Source organism: Cygnus atratus, chromosome 4, assembly GCF_013377495.2.
Source record: "Cygnus atratus isolate AKBS03 ecotype Queensland, Australia chromosome 4, CAtr_DNAZoo_HiC_assembly, whole genome shotgun sequence".
Taxonomy (NCBI): domain Eukaryota; kingdom Metazoa; phylum Chordata; class Aves; order Anseriformes; family Anatidae; genus Cygnus; species Cygnus atratus.
In genome coordinates this window covers 69,019,729-69,035,194 of record NC_066365.1, presented here as the reverse complement: position 1 = coordinate 69,035,194, position 15,466 = coordinate 69,019,729, and the positions used below count along the sequence as shown (strand labels likewise).

General features: G+C 42.1%; 1 protein-coding gene across 1 annotated transcript; it reads left to right on the top strand.

The window, feature by feature from the left end:
• Positions 1-2,924: 2,924 nt before the first annotated feature.
• Positions 2,925-12,963, top strand: LOC118248414 (neuropeptide-like protein C4orf48 homolog). The gene is made up of 4 exons (XM_035547338.2): positions 2,925-3,003; positions 5,180-5,324; positions 7,175-7,263; positions 12,004-12,963. Exons 2-4 carry the CDS (start codon positions 5,201-5,203, stop codon positions 12,073-12,075), a joined length of 285 nt encoding a protein of 94 aa, XP_035403231.1. The 5' UTR covers positions 2,925-3,003; positions 5,180-5,200; the 3' UTR covers positions 12,076-12,963.
• The last annotated feature ends 2,503 nt before the right edge of the window (positions 12,964-15,466 follow it).

Genomic DNA, 15,466 nt, shown 5'->3' with positions numbered 1-15,466 from the left:
ACGGCGCCTGCCCTGGAGCAATCGCAGGCCGGCATTGGGGTGGGATGATGAGGGGGGAGTCAGGGAGAGGTGTGAGACAGTGTGATATTGGTATAACGAGCACATTTGCATGCCATCAGCAGTCGCAGCCAGCTTTCTCCCCACGCTCTGCCAGGTGGCCGCGCTCCGTAGGATTCATGGCAGAGGTAAAGCTGAAAAGGGGGGCTGATGGAGGACAAGATGGTACCTTTGTGGGGAGATTTTTGCCGTGATTGAGAGGGCAGGCTGTGAGATAGCATAAAGGTGTCTGCAGGAGAAGTGACAGAATCTGTTATCTTTAGTGAGGGAAGAAAGTTTTCTGCCATGATAGAGTATTAGATTTAAGAGCCAAGGAGAGACCAAGCAGTGAAGAGGCTTAGATGAAAAGGCACAAGCTTTTCTCCCAATCCCACAGAAAAATTTATAGTATCAAAACATGTGCTATCAAGATGAAAAATTGAAATCTCAGAAGCATTGCTTTGATGTTTTTTAGCTGCTGGGGATTTCGAAAAGAAATCCATTACGTTCGACTTCATCATAAAAAGAAACTATAAATTCTCACTGCTCACCTCATGAATGATCCCCACAGGGCAGCAGGGGAGTTGGGACCTTCCAGCTTTCACCCAAATGTCACTTTTCACCCTCAGCCCAAGCTGCTACGTGACCATCACTGCAGCTTCGGGCACAGCCAGCGAGATCCCCGCTGAGCACTGCTGTGCCACCCCAGCCCTGGTGTGTACTTGCAGTTTTGGGTACCCTAGGGCTAGCATCTGCACCACCCACGCCTCCTGCGAGACGGAAGTAAGACTACGAAAGATTTTATCATGGTTGTACTGTCCTGGTGGGGATGGGCTCCAATATCTTTAAGGTAAGAGCTGCTCCCACTCTTCAGTTTCATTAACCGAGCATGAAATGTATTTTTACTCTGTTTGGCGTAGGTTTAAGAAGGAAATGATTTTGAAGCAGAAAGCCAGAAATGATCAATTTGAAATGTCAAATGATTTTTTTAAAACTTTTTTTCAAGTGAAAATATCCTTAAGTGGGGTGTCTTCCTCCTTCGCGGAAAGCTTCCACTTTGGTGAACTGATATTTTTTCACTTGAGAAATCATGAGCTTCTGTGAAGAGGGAAGCTGGTGCTCAGCCTGGTACAGAATGGGGAAAGGTGAATAAAGAGGAAATGTGGTGAAAGCACCAAAAAGGAAGTTGGTCCTAGTGGCCGCAGGGCAAGTAGATTTCAGACGAGGCAGCTAGGAATGACAGAAGCAGATTTTTTAAAATTTAATAAGTAGTCAGAAGCCCATTGCATGGCTCTGGAAAAATGGACCAGGGATAACACCCAAGCTACCAGTGGCTTGCTGCCAGATGTTACTGTTGTGACAGAAAAAGGATGGGACTTGGGAGAATAAGATAAGATTTGCCAGGAATGATCAAGAGCACAGGTTAAGAAAAGGCACATACGTATGTATATACATGTGTACGTATGCTATTTATCAGGAAGACAGGCCAAGAAGTGAGATTAGATGGCTGCCAGTGATCATGAATAAAGTTTTGCATTTGTAATTTGTGTATAGGCAGATACTTAATCAGACCAAATCCTATATGGTTATCTCTGCAAGAACAGTGCTAAATCTTGTTTGCCCAAAAGAACAGTCACTAAAAAATATTTTCCCCATCCTTCTGTTTTTGTGATATATAAGAATGGAAGTACTATAATTAATCCTCCCTTGACACTGCTCATAGATGCAGTAACTTCGTTTTGCACCAGAACAATTGGAAATCTGAGCATCTGACTTGAAAAGCTGAATTAATGGGAGCAAAACTTTCCCCTAGGGCTGTACAGGAGAGACAGGATTTAGAGCACATTGAAAAGAAAAAATGTTAGCCAGCAATTTAGTCATAACTCTGAGAAGGACTTTCTGCTCATGGCAAAGAAGACTGTGTGCCTGACCTTCCTGAGGCTGAGTGCCCCCAGCTTTTGCCCTGAGAGCACTTAAGACTGAGTCCCTATCGAACTGGCTCAAAGCAAACAGAGGGCACAGCCCCTTTGAAGGGCTGTTCATGCTTCCCAGCACTGCGTCTGCCCTCAGCTGTGCTCATTCTCTCTTGAACAACAACTGGTAGTGCCTCATTTGTGGTGGGAAATGTGTTCTGGGGAGGAGATGGGACCCCTGAAGTTAGCTTTGCTTTGACAAAAGCACTCTGTGATCTGTGCTCCGTTCCTGTATGCATTCAGCAGGAATGCCATCAATGTGTTGTTGTAAGATGGAGCTGTGGGGCTTGAGAGGGGAACAGAGGTACAGGCTGGAAAAGGGGGGTAAAGTGTGCTCTCAATTCAGAATCTGGGTCCCCCTCGGAGTTTAAGTGCCTGCACATTTGCAGCTGTTTCTGACAGCTCTGAGACTGGGATCGTGGAAACGTCCAGGCACAAGTGGTACAACCCCTGTAACCCAGAACCACTCACATGGCAGACAGGCTGAACAATTCCTGGCCTTCACCAAAATCTCAGCTGTGACATGCCCTGCAGTTCCCAAGTGCAATCCTATAGCTTTTCCTTGTTTCCCATAAAGCAGGTGTAATTCGTCATGGTTATTTTCAGGCACGAGAGAGCAAGTCGCTCGAATCAGGAACCACATCCAGCTGAGCAGACTGGGGGAAAACCACTCAGTGGACTCAAGAAAGGTGAATCAGATGGCCCAGCTTTAAAAACCATACCCACAGCAGGTCAGTCAGTGCTGAAACTCCTGTGTCAAAGCAGAAACATCCTTTCCCAGACGTGGGAGACACAGCCTCTTTAAATCTGTGCTCTGTGCTGCAGTGCTCTGCATTGTTGCCATGGCAGAAATCTCCCCATAGTAATAACCTCTTTCAGGGAAGGTTAAAAAGAGACAGTGCAGTGCACATGCTCAGAAAAGCTGCACTTGTTCTGTTAGCAGTTTGCAGCGGCCATTTCAAAGAGACCATCACAAAGGCGAGAGAGAGATCAGGTACCAATTTTTTTTCCTTTGTTGGAGGGGGTGACTTTTCTCTTTCATAGAAGACCTTGCACACATCTGTCTCTGTTCCCAGATGCATTGCTGCGAGAGACCACCCTGGAAGCCTGCCGTGATTGTTTCTTGCAGATAGCTAATTCCCACAATATTACTAAGAGGCAGGAGTTAGATGTGGCCTGAGGTGACGGCTGCACTTAGGGAGCAATTATTTTGCAGCAGGGCTCATGTGTGAAGCTGAGCTGAGGCCGGGGTGGGCAACATGTAAGGTACCTTGAAAAAGTTTAACAGTGTATCTGCTTTGTTTTTTGAACCTCTATAGCACTGGTAGTCCACAAGGAGAATAGCCTCCTGTCCTACCGACCTGCAGGCTTCTGCATTAGGTACTTTCAAAGGAGGCTGGTATTACCCTAACATGCTGTTACTTGGAATCACTCTGCTGCACCCTGTTGCAAAGCCTTGTGCCTTTGATTGTACTTGCTTTGATCACTGGTCACCATTAACTAAAACAGGAAAAAAACAAGCCACTTGTTACGATTTTAATCCCTTTATTTTAAGGATTGAACAAATAAGAAAAAGCATCACATCAGATCACTTCTAAATAGTGGAAGGAATAGGAAACATAGTTCTGGGGTTACAAGAATTACATTACCAGATGTATTACTTGCTATGGGCCCAAATGTATTTGTGACTCTGTGCATGTGTATTTCTTGCTTCTGAAACATCCCTTGATCTTACATTCAGGTTGAAGTGCACAGAAAAGAGATGTGTAATGCTCACCTTTCCTGGATAAATTGCTGGTTTGCACATACTGCAAGTGTTTGTGCAGAATTTGCAGCTTCTGATTAGCTGTGTCTGAAGCAGTGGCTTTGCATATATTGAAGACGAGACTTGTTTCATTGTGTTTGTGGCAAGATAAGGAAAAACCTCTCCCTTCCTGCCTCCCTCTATTACACCTCCAAATGTGAAATACAGGCTGTTCTGGAGAATGCTGTATTCCCGCATTCAGCACATGTGGATTTGACATTCTTGTGCAACATCTTTCAATTAATATATACTTAAAAAAACAGGAAGAAACAGCCTGTTGTACTGCTTTCCTGGACTTAGCTAAAGAAAATCTTCACGTGGATTTTATAGTGTTTTTACAACCCTATTTGATTCTCTTTTTCTTTCCTTTGAACAAACAGGACCGGAAGGTAAACTTGGCTGAACTAAGGACCACCCTAGTAGTTCGCCAGGATGCTTGAGGCTTGTGATTGAAATCTCTAATAGGCGTTTGCAGCTTAAGCCAATCCAAGTTTTCTGTTTCCTCTTGATCTGAACAGTTTACTTGTTGGATCAAGAAAACACTTCATTTGAAGCCTGTGTACTTATCAAACATGTTACCTCTGTGTGAAAGGGTGGGTGTTGCAGGACCAGATTGTACTTGTTGTCCGGACATGCTGTGGGCTGGCTGTGATATTCAGGAACAAATGGATGGCTGCAAATAATCTGAAACTCAGATTAGGAAGGGAAACGTTTTTTTGATTATTTACCTCTCTGCCTACGAATTTGTAGAAGTTTAACAAAAGTCTTTTCCTTCAGCTATTTTCATAATGGAGTAAGTTTTTATGATCAGTGTTGTGTGTAGTTAATGATAGTGGTTAGTTTTAGTTATTATTCTAGTGAAAAGATGATACACCAATAAAGCAAGCCAGCAGGTAAAAAACTCATTTTGAGGGACAGATGCATTTCAGATAGCTCTATAATCTTTAGAGGCTTGATCTCAAGGTCTAACAGTGAACCAGCTGTCCAGACTCATGTGCTGGTCTGTGTTCATGTAGTTAGAAAAAAAGACTGGAGTCAGAGATTAGGCAAAGTTGCTGGCATCCTGGATTTCACATGAAAATGAAAACCGTCTAGGGACTTCTCATCTTCTCCTTCATTTCTAGGGACATTCTCTCCCAGTTGTGTTTTACATGCAGTATTGGAAAAGTACAGGGAATGTCTGACTGTGCTATAACTGTGGTATAGATCTTCTGATTGCTTGATTGCTTTCTTTTTTTTTTTTTTTTTTTTTTCTTTGAAAGGAGGACTGACAATGCTTTAGCTATCAGGAACATAAAGTTCTTTGTAACAAAAACCCTGGTATCTATAATGTTCCTCCCTGATCTGTTTGTGTCTCTTGATAAAGAGAGAAGCACCCGTTCCCGAGATGCTGGCACCCTGCCTTCTGAGAAGAGTGGTCCTTACAGTTCCTTTAGTTTTTGTGGCTGCACTACTTCTCATGGAGCCTGTTAGATCTGATCAAGAAGCAGGAACAGCCATACCAGCTGAAAGTATGTACCACCCTACAGTCCTCTCACACAACCTGTACTGTAGCTTTAGTGTTGCAGGACACCACATCACTGAAGCTTGTCCAAATAATTCAAACTGTTTTGGAAATGTCTTACTTATGTTGTTTTAAAACCACAACCTGAACTTTCATACTGTTTTCCTCCTGCATTCAAGGCTCTCTAGTTTCTTATTCTTGTCTCCTGCCTGTTGCTGTCTTGCTGAACCTGAAATCTGGCAATGTTCTGCACCTTTTATTTTGTGCAGCTTTTTCATTGTGTTGGCCTTTTCTATACCATGAATCACACTCTTTGCCTTTCAGAGACATTCTTGAGACTTACTTTTTTTCAACTGATGTTGACCCTTCATTACATCTTTCATTCTTGGTAATGTCTGCTCTAATGAATTCAGTACTTTTTATTTTAAAATTTCACAGTGAAGATGCCAAGAAAGCACAACTTGTCAACTCTTAGCCTTGCTGCCTTCAACCACCTAATTCTCCTGTGCTAATCTGTGTTGAGTTTAATTTATGTCATAAACATAATGACAGGTCCATGCATCAAGTTGTTGGTGTGGAAAGTGCTGTCCTCTCCTTTTGTCTGGTGCATATATGATAACACTAAAGTTGGGTGGTAGTATAACAATGAGAGAGGAAGTCTTTAGTGCTGCTTGGTCTTTATTTTTTATCTCTCTCTCTTTTCTTTTTTTTTTTTTTTTTTTTTTTTTTCCCCTGGTCAGTTAAAGAATTTGGCAGGCTCCTTCTCTCCCGCAGCCAGGATCCCTCTCTGCTAGTTAGCACACAGGTCATGAGCTGGAGGCCAGCTTATCAGAGGCATGTAGTAATCAGTCAAGTATCAAGTGTTTGTAGAATAGGCTGACAGACGCCGCAGGATATTCTACCCTTACTCTAGGTTTTATCCTTTCTTCCTTACCAGACTTCAAAGAGCAAGCTAAGCCTGTGCTCAGAATTCCTCACTTGTGCAGTTATTGCCTATGAAGTTGTCAGAGAGGCACAGGCACTGTGAAGCAAAGAAGAGCATATGTAGAGGCTGATGATTCTGAGACATTTTATCATGTCTGTATTTGTTCAGTCTCTGTACTGCAATCTGTTATAGAACAGCTTTGTGTTACATGATGATCAAGGCAAAGCAGGCCTTGTGACCTTACGTGTGGATTATCTAGTTATCTTAAACTGCAATTATTCCAAAATGCAGCAGTTTTGTTTATCAGCAGTACCCTCTAATCACAGGGCATTGTATTTATCTGCTGCTTGCTTCACTGGCTTTTGACAAAGCTGTATCATATTCAAAGTTGGAGTCCTAGTGATCTGTCTTAGTGATAATGATCTCAATTGTATTCCATTAGCTTTCTACTTAGAGCTCAAATCTGTGAGATTAGGAGACAGATTTTTCCTGGGAACAGGACCGTGGTTGTAGAGATCGTCTCTGGAGAAGATGAGGTTGAACATGTGGTCAGGGTTAGTGGAACAAAATGGAATACTCAAGTTATGGGTTTAGTGTTTCCACACTTCTGTGAACTGTGACAAGAGAAGAAAGATAGTGGAAAGGGGGAGGGGAAGAGATATAGAAGAATGAAGGGAACAGCAGTGAAGGAAGAAGAAAAGGGAAGAAAACATGATACTTTTAATGCAAATTTGTTGAAGTCATTCTTTTGCCATTGAGACATTGAATGGACCATCATGATGGACCAATTGCAAAAGCTTGGATTGTTTAAGAGTACATACATCAGTATTCATTGTGGACCTTTTTCTGTAGTTCTTCATCATGCTCAAGATCACTGTTTACTCATTCTTCTTAATAGCTCACGCTATATTCTCTGCTAAATGCTCTCCTAGGCCGCCCCTGTGTTGATTGCCATGCGTTTGAGTTCATGCAGAGGGCTCTACAGGATTTAAAGAAGACAGCATATAATTTAGACACACGGGTAAGGAAACATTCAACTTTTTTTTTTTTTTTTCTTAATATGAAAGAAAGTGCTGTGGGTAGGAGTAGGTAAATTGGATGATTTTTGCACAACACACTGTCATTGAACTGTACGGTCCTACATTCTAAGGTGATGCTGGGTAATTACATTTCACCTCTCTGGGCAGTAACCTGGAATTCCTCTCACTTGGTTTATCATGTTATCAGGGAAACTAGGAAGTTTATAAAAGTGAACTGACAGTCCTTAGCTCTTTATCCTTCTTTTGGCCAAGTTAGAGCCATTAGCGCTGCTGTTCTCATTCCAAATGCTGAGTGCACACCATTGTGTTTATGTCAGAGGGAGTAAGGTCACAGCATCATTTACATTTATTACCCAAAATGAGAGTCAGCTCAAACAAACAAACAAAAAAAAATACTAAAATAAAATACATGCTTCTGCCCCTGGGGAGAGGCTAAGGGAGGAAACATCATCTCATAGATATTTTTTACATTGTTCTGATTCCATAATGATGAAAAATACCACAAAGTAGAGCAGCATTGAGAATTAAACTTGTTTGGCTTGCAGTCAGAGTGGAGAATTTGCCAAGGTTGGTATCTTGGTATCTTCCTTCTGTGAGTGAAGTTGAATCTGTCTCTTGCTACTGCAGCCTGCAATCTGTGACTAGCTGTATCCCAGCTGCTGTCAGATAGTAGTGTCTTGGGAGGGTATATTTTCCCCTACCTCCCATGTACCCTTTAGCTAAAGTGCTATATCTGCACTCTTGCACAGATTTTTTCAGCAGAAGGCACTCGAACTTTTTTGCTATTCTTATCTATGGTCAAGGTCATTCGCAGTTCAAAGATTGCAAACTGGCATTTTTGAAGAATGGTTTGAAGTAACTCCAGGCAGGGTCCATGACATTTGGATGAAAATGCAGCTGTAGGAATAAAGATGCCTTGAATTGTGATGTACTACAAGAAACAAACATTTGAGCAGAACCAAATTAGTATGTAGCAGATTTACAGTTAAACAAAATCTGTTCAATAAATACAGGTCAAATGTATTTTGGGCTCCTCCGTGAAGAAATCCTGTTAATGCATACATCTGCTGAGTACTGCATACAGCCAAAACAAGATGTTCAGATTGTGCTGAAAAGTGGTTCTAGCACACCTTTTCCTTCTGTTAGAAGCTTTTGAACTTTTTGCTAAAATTTCTAAATCTTGATTCAAAAATATCTCAACTACTAAAATCTTCTCTGGTTGTCTGGCTATGGCAGTGACCTTTAGGACACCTACAGATTTCATACCAAGAGTAAAGCTTTATAAAATAAAGGTATCCAAAGCTGGGTGGTAACAATGAAGACTGAACTGCACAGCCCCCAAAACAGCAACTGTATTTCAATATCTAAAAGTAAAAATAAAATAAAAGACAGCCAAGAAGAGGAAACAAGGATACAAAAAAAATGCTCAGTTGAGAGGAATGTCCTATGGTTGAGTTTTGCAGTTGTAGATTTGACAACAAGCTTGAAAATGCGGCTCCATGATACATTCTCACTACAAATTTATCACTTCCTTGCCACTTTAAAATCTAAATAATTGAAGCCATACTGAGATCCTTCAGGGCCTCTGGATAGGACAGGCTTATTCTAGTCACTGAGCTAGGAATTCTGCCTACATCTTCAAAATACATGGAAATATTTAACAGTTGAGGACTTCTTGGCTCGTAGAACTGCCTTCTACACTGTTTCAGTTCTCAGTTTTATTATTCTTCTGTGGCCCAATTTGATGCAAACTGGGAGTTTAAAGACAATTACTTTCAGCCACATATATATTTTACATTTGACTATTTTGGTCTGGTTTGCTGCTGAGTGGGGCAAATGTTTCTGTCCCGAAAATACAATGCCCTTTGTTAATATTCCCACGAGAAACACTCATTTCCCTGAAAAACTCTCTTCTGTTTGCAGACAGGAATTTTAGATGATGACTAAGCAGCTCCTAACTGTGTTGGAGGGGGAGGGATTCCCAAAAGCTCAGAGAGAAAATTCCCACTTAATTCCTCCTGCTAGTGTCACCATGCAATTCAGCACGATGGAAACTATATCATTTTATTGAATTTCACAGTTAATTTGGCCCTGTGTCGATCTGCATGGTGTCTGACAAAGCAAACTGACTCTACCATAGGTCACGCAGCATTTTATGTAGGCGATAGGCTATATCCTCTTCCTTTTACAGGACTAGAAATGCTTGTAACCTACACGTGTGTGCTGATCCTTTACTGATTGACAGACTGGCTGCATTTTACTCATGTGGTGAGAGAAGGGTCCCAGACCACCTCTGAGAGGCTGGCTGCTACCTGGGCAGATACCAGATCTATTTGCCACCTCTACATACTGCTTTTGTTGCTGCTGCCTCTGGGAGCAGAATGCCTGCTGGATTACTTGTTTTAACACCAGTAGCCAACTCTGAGCAATCTTTTATGGGAATACCTGTGATTTTCCACTCACACAACCAAAGTGCAGTACCTGGCAGGTGCAGCTCTGATCATGAACTAGCAGAGGGCTCTTTTACTGTTGGGAGGGAGCTGTTACCATCAAAACCATTCCACCAGCCCCCAGCCAGCTCCCTACTGCATTAGCAAGCTGCTCAAGACAGAGGCCAGCAGGGAGCAGGCGATAAAACAACTCCCATAAGACAAAGCCTGTCCATGGGCTACACGATTCATTGTATGTCTGCGCTACAAACACCTTCAAAATTCCATTCCATTTTTCAGAGTTAACCAGTGGGCATTGCGCTACAACTTAAAAAAGCTCAGAAACTGCATTTTTAGCTGGAACTTACGATCTTTTTTGTAGGTTGAGAGTCTGAGCCCTGCCCTGATTTTTTTTCCCTTTGATGTGCTTTGACCCACTGGGGGATAATAACAAATCTCTGTGTAAATGGTTTTGTGATCATGCTCACAAAACAGTCAGTAAAGCTGTATTTACTGCCATTCATTCTGTTCTTTATTTCTTCCTAAACTGTCAGTGGTTATTTGGAACATTCAAAGCCCATTAAGTTAGATGTGTCCATGAAAGTAAAAACAAAGGCTTGGAAATGTTATTAAAGATATATAAGGTGGTAAGCAGCCTTGGGGCTTAACTCCAAAGCTGTTGGCATGCTGTCAACCTCCCTTATTCAAACCACTGCAAATGATGTCAAGGAGATGGTTAGAAGGTGGTGACTGAGTGTCTTTTAGGTGATTAGCAAAGTCTGATCAGATCTTTCCAGTCTTGCAGGGCAGCTGAAATAATCAAAAGTGATATCTGGTTTAATATAGTATGACAAGGCTGTGTTTAGTGAGTTATCAGCTGGGAAAGGAAACTCACCAATAAATGCCTCATCTTGTACTAAGAAGGCAGGTTTTAAGCAGGATGTTTATGTTCAGCTGTGCTCTAAGGACCTGTAGTTGATGTTGGTCAATAGATACCATAGCTTTTAAAACATAGCCTTTAATCACATGGCCTTCCCATCTCATACCAAAATCACAAGCCAGGCAGATTAAAGGTGGGTTTCATTGGTATTTAGTGCTGGTAGTCTTGGTAATGTCCTTTTTCATGTAACTGATTACACCAGTGGAGATTAATTTGGCGAGTAGATTTCCCACAGCTGGTGTGTCCCAGAGCAATAAGGAGGTTCTCCCTCTGATCAGACTGATTCCCAGATACAGCCCCAGCTCATGACAGACAGAGATGACTGCATATAATGGATGAAGATATGACATTGGTGTCAGGAAGCTCTGTGCTTCATTATGCAGCTACTGAAACCACAAGTGCTCCAAACAGACAGGCAAAGCAAAGCGCGTGTGTGCTAGAGAGGAAGGATTTCCACATTTCCCTTATGCAGTCGTGCTGACCCTGCCCTGTTCTCAGCCCTCTCTTGCACAGGTAGGCTGAGAGGTTGCAGGCCTTTCAGATCATACCCAGCTCTGGCTCGGGAAGGTTCCCAGTGGGAAAGATCCCAATTCGTTCTTGTTGCTGTCAGGCACCAGTCTTGGTATTGATGAACCCCATTTCAGCTGGGTAAGCTTCTGTTCTTACAGGCTTGGGACCCCCTTCTTTAAAGCCAGTGATCCCATCACATGTTTGAACTATGATTTCCATATGCCTGCTCAGCACCAATTGTCTATTTTAGACCCTAACAGCATATTAACCATAACAGTAGTGAAGAAAGAGATTAAAACAGAGTTAAAATATGCCTCACTTTCTCTATGTAACTTTCAACAGTTAGACAAGGCCATAATACTCTAATTTTATTTTTTTCAGCCTGTTTTTAAATAAAAAGACAATTTCTGGTAGGTTGTTTTTTTTGTTTGTTTGTTTGTTTTAAGCCTCCCATGACCTTGTGAGATTACATTCCAGTTTGTGTGGTTGAAGTAAGATTGTAAGAAAGACAAGTAAAAAAAAAACAAAAACAAACAAACAAAAACAACAGCAGCCAGACTCATATTGAATGTACTAATGAGAAAAACATAAATATGCACCACGCTGAATTTCTCCATGTCACAGGAAGTACTGCCTTGTTGGTAAGAGAATTAATCACCCAAAAGTTAAATTGCTTTGCAGACCAGAAAGCAATAGCTCTGTTTTGTTACTGTAAGCATCATCTCATAAAACCAGTCCCAAATCTTAGAACAAAAGTAAAATGGACTTTTCTTTGGGAGCTAATTAGTTTTACAGTGCTGACACTTTCTTTTTGATGTTGCTTTTTTCCCCCCCTCTTACAGACAGAAACTCTGCTTCTTCAGGTGGAAAAGAGAAATCTGTGTGACTGTGTAACTGCAAATCTGCTGAACTGAATCCAGGAGGCCAACTGTATCACCTGTTCAGCGGTTTTTAAAATGCAGCTGTATAAAATACAGCTTTATGGAGTTCATGTTGCAAGCATGTACACCCCACTGTGCTGAGGATACTGGGGGGTTGTGTCTTACGTATTTGTCTGTTCCGTTTTGTTTTTTTTTTTTTTTTAATAGTCCTCTTTTCATATTCACTGGGTTGCCAGTAAGGGCTCAGTTCAGTAAATCTGCTACTTGGCATTAGAGCGGGGGGAAAATTTACATGCTTTGATTTTTAAATCAGAATTGGCCAAGTGTAACCCACAGGATAAATATGGCCAGGGGTGCTCTAGAGACACCAGCAGCTGGTTTTGGTCTCTAATATGAGCATACCTCTGTGGCAACTTCCCCAATTATATTGAGACAGGTAATTGTGTTCTCTGTAGGTTTTGCCTGTTTATTAAAGATGATGGAAGTCCTTTCTGTTTGTTTGTGCTGTCGCCATGTTCAGGCATATTGTAGTTATATCAGCTGTAAAGAGGCATGTGTTACGAGGAGGTATATGTGTGCTATACTTGGACCAAAACGGCTTATATCTTTGTGCTGAATTTCTGGCATCCTGTGTAAGAGTGTTGTCTTCTTAAATTAAAACCTTTAATTTCTTACCTTTCTTCCCTGGACATTCCACCCTTAACCCACCATATCTTTAAATAACTCCATCCTAGCAGGTCAAATGGGAAGAACAAAAAAAAGGAGAGTAAGACCATGACTTTGCAGCCTTGCTGGCAGCCTTTCCAGAAGGCCAAAACCTCTCCAGCTGAGTTTGGAAGAAGGTTCATGCCTGTGGCCTTATCTCTTTAACTAAACCAGTGGGACTTTACTGGGAGTGGATGAGAGAGGAGACACGAATACTGCTGTGCCAGGAGCTGGGCTGCCTTCAGAGGGCTTCAGCTGATCCTGGTTATAGCAGAACGGTTTCTCAAAGTTTCTTGGCTTTTGCAGCAGTTGGGTCTTCCCCGTCTTGTTCTAGCTTGGCCTTGTTCCTCTGCTTTGCTCTGGACCTGCCGTGGCCTCTCTCTAGGCCCAGGAATCTCCTGGTGAACCCCTCCCTGGTCCCCCATCCTGATGACTGTGTGTGTGGTCACTGCGAGTGTGGGTGGTGGGCCTGGTACTCCTCAGGTCTGCAGTCCCCTCAGATCCAACTGCAGCACTGCGGGAGTAATGTGTGGTGTTCCCACCTACTGTGGAGTGAGGGCACGTGGTGCTGAGCAACACTGATATCTCATTTCCTGTCTGGTGAAGGTGCTGAGAGGAAGGGCTTGCTTTTACTTGAGAAGCCAGCATTCCCATTGTGGAACTTGGAGGGAGTCCCAGAAGAGAGCACATGGTGAAAACCCAGCTCCCAAAGCTGAGTTCATTGGTGGCCCACCACACTGCTATAAGCTCACCAGCTTGGTTTAGGTTTAGGTATTTTCTTGGTTTAGGTGTGGGCAGGAACCCACACAGCTAATATGGCACACAGTTCTTAAAAAGGGTTGGCAGGGAGGCCTGGGAATTGCACCCTGCAACCAGAATGTCTGTTCTGGGCAAGTGAACAGAAACTTTTAATGGATTTGAACACGTATGCTCAGGTTTAATATGACACAGTGACGAGGGTGAAGGCCATTTTTATAGAGCAAAAGAAAACAGCATAAGCAGGCAAACTGCTGATGAAGACAACTTGAATAAATCATACTCACAAAGAACACACTTGAGTCTTCAGTCTGGACAAGAGATGATTGAAGAAGGAGATGGTATAAATTTACAAAATCATGAGTGACCAGAGAACGACTGTTTGCTGTCACTTCCCAAACAAGAAGTGGGGCACAGTGAACTGAAACCAGCTGGTGACAAGGTCAGAGCAAATAGAAGGATGATGCTCTTGACCTACTGCATGTTTAAGTTGTAGAAGTCCTCACTGCAGAATGTTGCCGATCCTAAAAATTTATATGGGTTTAAAAAGCAGCTGTTCAGACTCATGCCTGAAAATCCTATGGCAAACTGTTAAATATAAAAATGACAACTTTGATTCAGGAGGTCCCTGAACCACAAGTTCTTACAGGTTAACAGCACTTTAGGAAGACACTGTAGTTGCCCTGGTTTTATACTTTTCCTGACATTTATTAATGGTCTGTGCCAATGATAAGATACTGGCCTTACAAGGATCTTTGGCATGGTGTGGTGTGGATGTTCTTATGTGTAGAAATGAACTGCTTCCTCAATTCATAAAGCAAACCCTCTCTCAGTGCTCCAGAGAGCCACTCCTTTTTATCCCTTTGACACAAACACCTTCAAAAAGCCTCAAATTCTGGGTTTCCCCATTGTCCAAGGACAGGCCCCATAAAGTAGGCCAGTGGCCCTGCTTCTGTAGCCTGGTACACTGCAGAGACTGCTCCAAAGGCAGGAGTAAGGTCTCCTTTAGGAAGAGAAAGAAATGGTACTGCACATTTGCCTGCTGCCAGGAAGGAGCTATATAATTACTCAGATATTAAGGTCTCTTTTTGAACAGTACAAACCCATTCCTGTCTAGCATTCATTCGCTGCCCTATGGCCTTAACAGTGAAAAATGGAAGTTTGGGGCTGGAAACAATTGGTACAAATGGGCTGACCTCTTCCCATCATACTTAAAACTCACTATTGCCACTGTACATCCTACAAGAAGTTATTTTTTTTTACTCAAAACCCAAAGATCTCCATTAAATCCAAACTGTTTTATATGTATTTGGTAGGGCCATCAGAACATGTATGCATCCTTCTCACTCCTTGTCCTGTTTCATTCCCTGTACTGCATTATGTGGTTTGTCTCTTGCTTTGTGACTGCACTGAAAGCTGTTTGGGACAAAGTTGTTAAAAACACTGGATGGTGGCCACCACACCTTCAGGTGTTGTGAACTTATTAAATAAAAATCAAAATGTAAAATATTCTGGCCTGTTGCTCTAGTTTCAAACATAGTATTTGTTTTTAAGCATAGGTTTGCAGTTTAATCTCCATATAGATCTTCCTTAACCTTCTTAGATACTCCTTAACCTTCTTATTCCAGCTTGCCATTCCAGCTATAACTTCGTAGAGTTATGGGGAGTGGCAGAGACAGTATTTTCCAGGCCCCCAAGGTCCTGAATTTTGAGAAATGGCTTAAAACATAAGAAAAAGAATTGCAGGTATGGATTCCATGAGAAGAGAAACTCATATTTCTGCAGATACTTCATTTTTTGTGTTGGTCTGCCCATACTCCCTTTCCTGGTAGTCAAGGCTGTAGAGCTACAGTGGGAACAATTTGACAATACTAATTTTATTTTTAAATTATTCTTTGCTGTGAGGCAGTGTCCATAATAGATGTAACAACTTGATCCTCTGTTTTCCAGTTGTCATCCTATG

Excerpts from the sequence above, each read along its gene's own strand:
- LOC118248414 (XM_035547338.2), top strand. The coding sequence starts at position 5,201 with ATGCTGGCACCCTGCCTTCTGAGAAGAGTGGTCCTTACAGTTCCTTTA. Across the intron at positions 5,325-7,174 it reads AACAGCCATACCAGCTGAAA|GCCGCCCCTGTGTTGATTGC; the intron begins GTATGTACCACC and ends ATGCTCTCCTAG. Across the intron at positions 7,264-12,003 it reads CATATAATTTAGACACACGG|ACAGAAACTCTGCTTCTTCA; the intron begins GTAAGGAAACAT and ends CCCCTCTTACAG.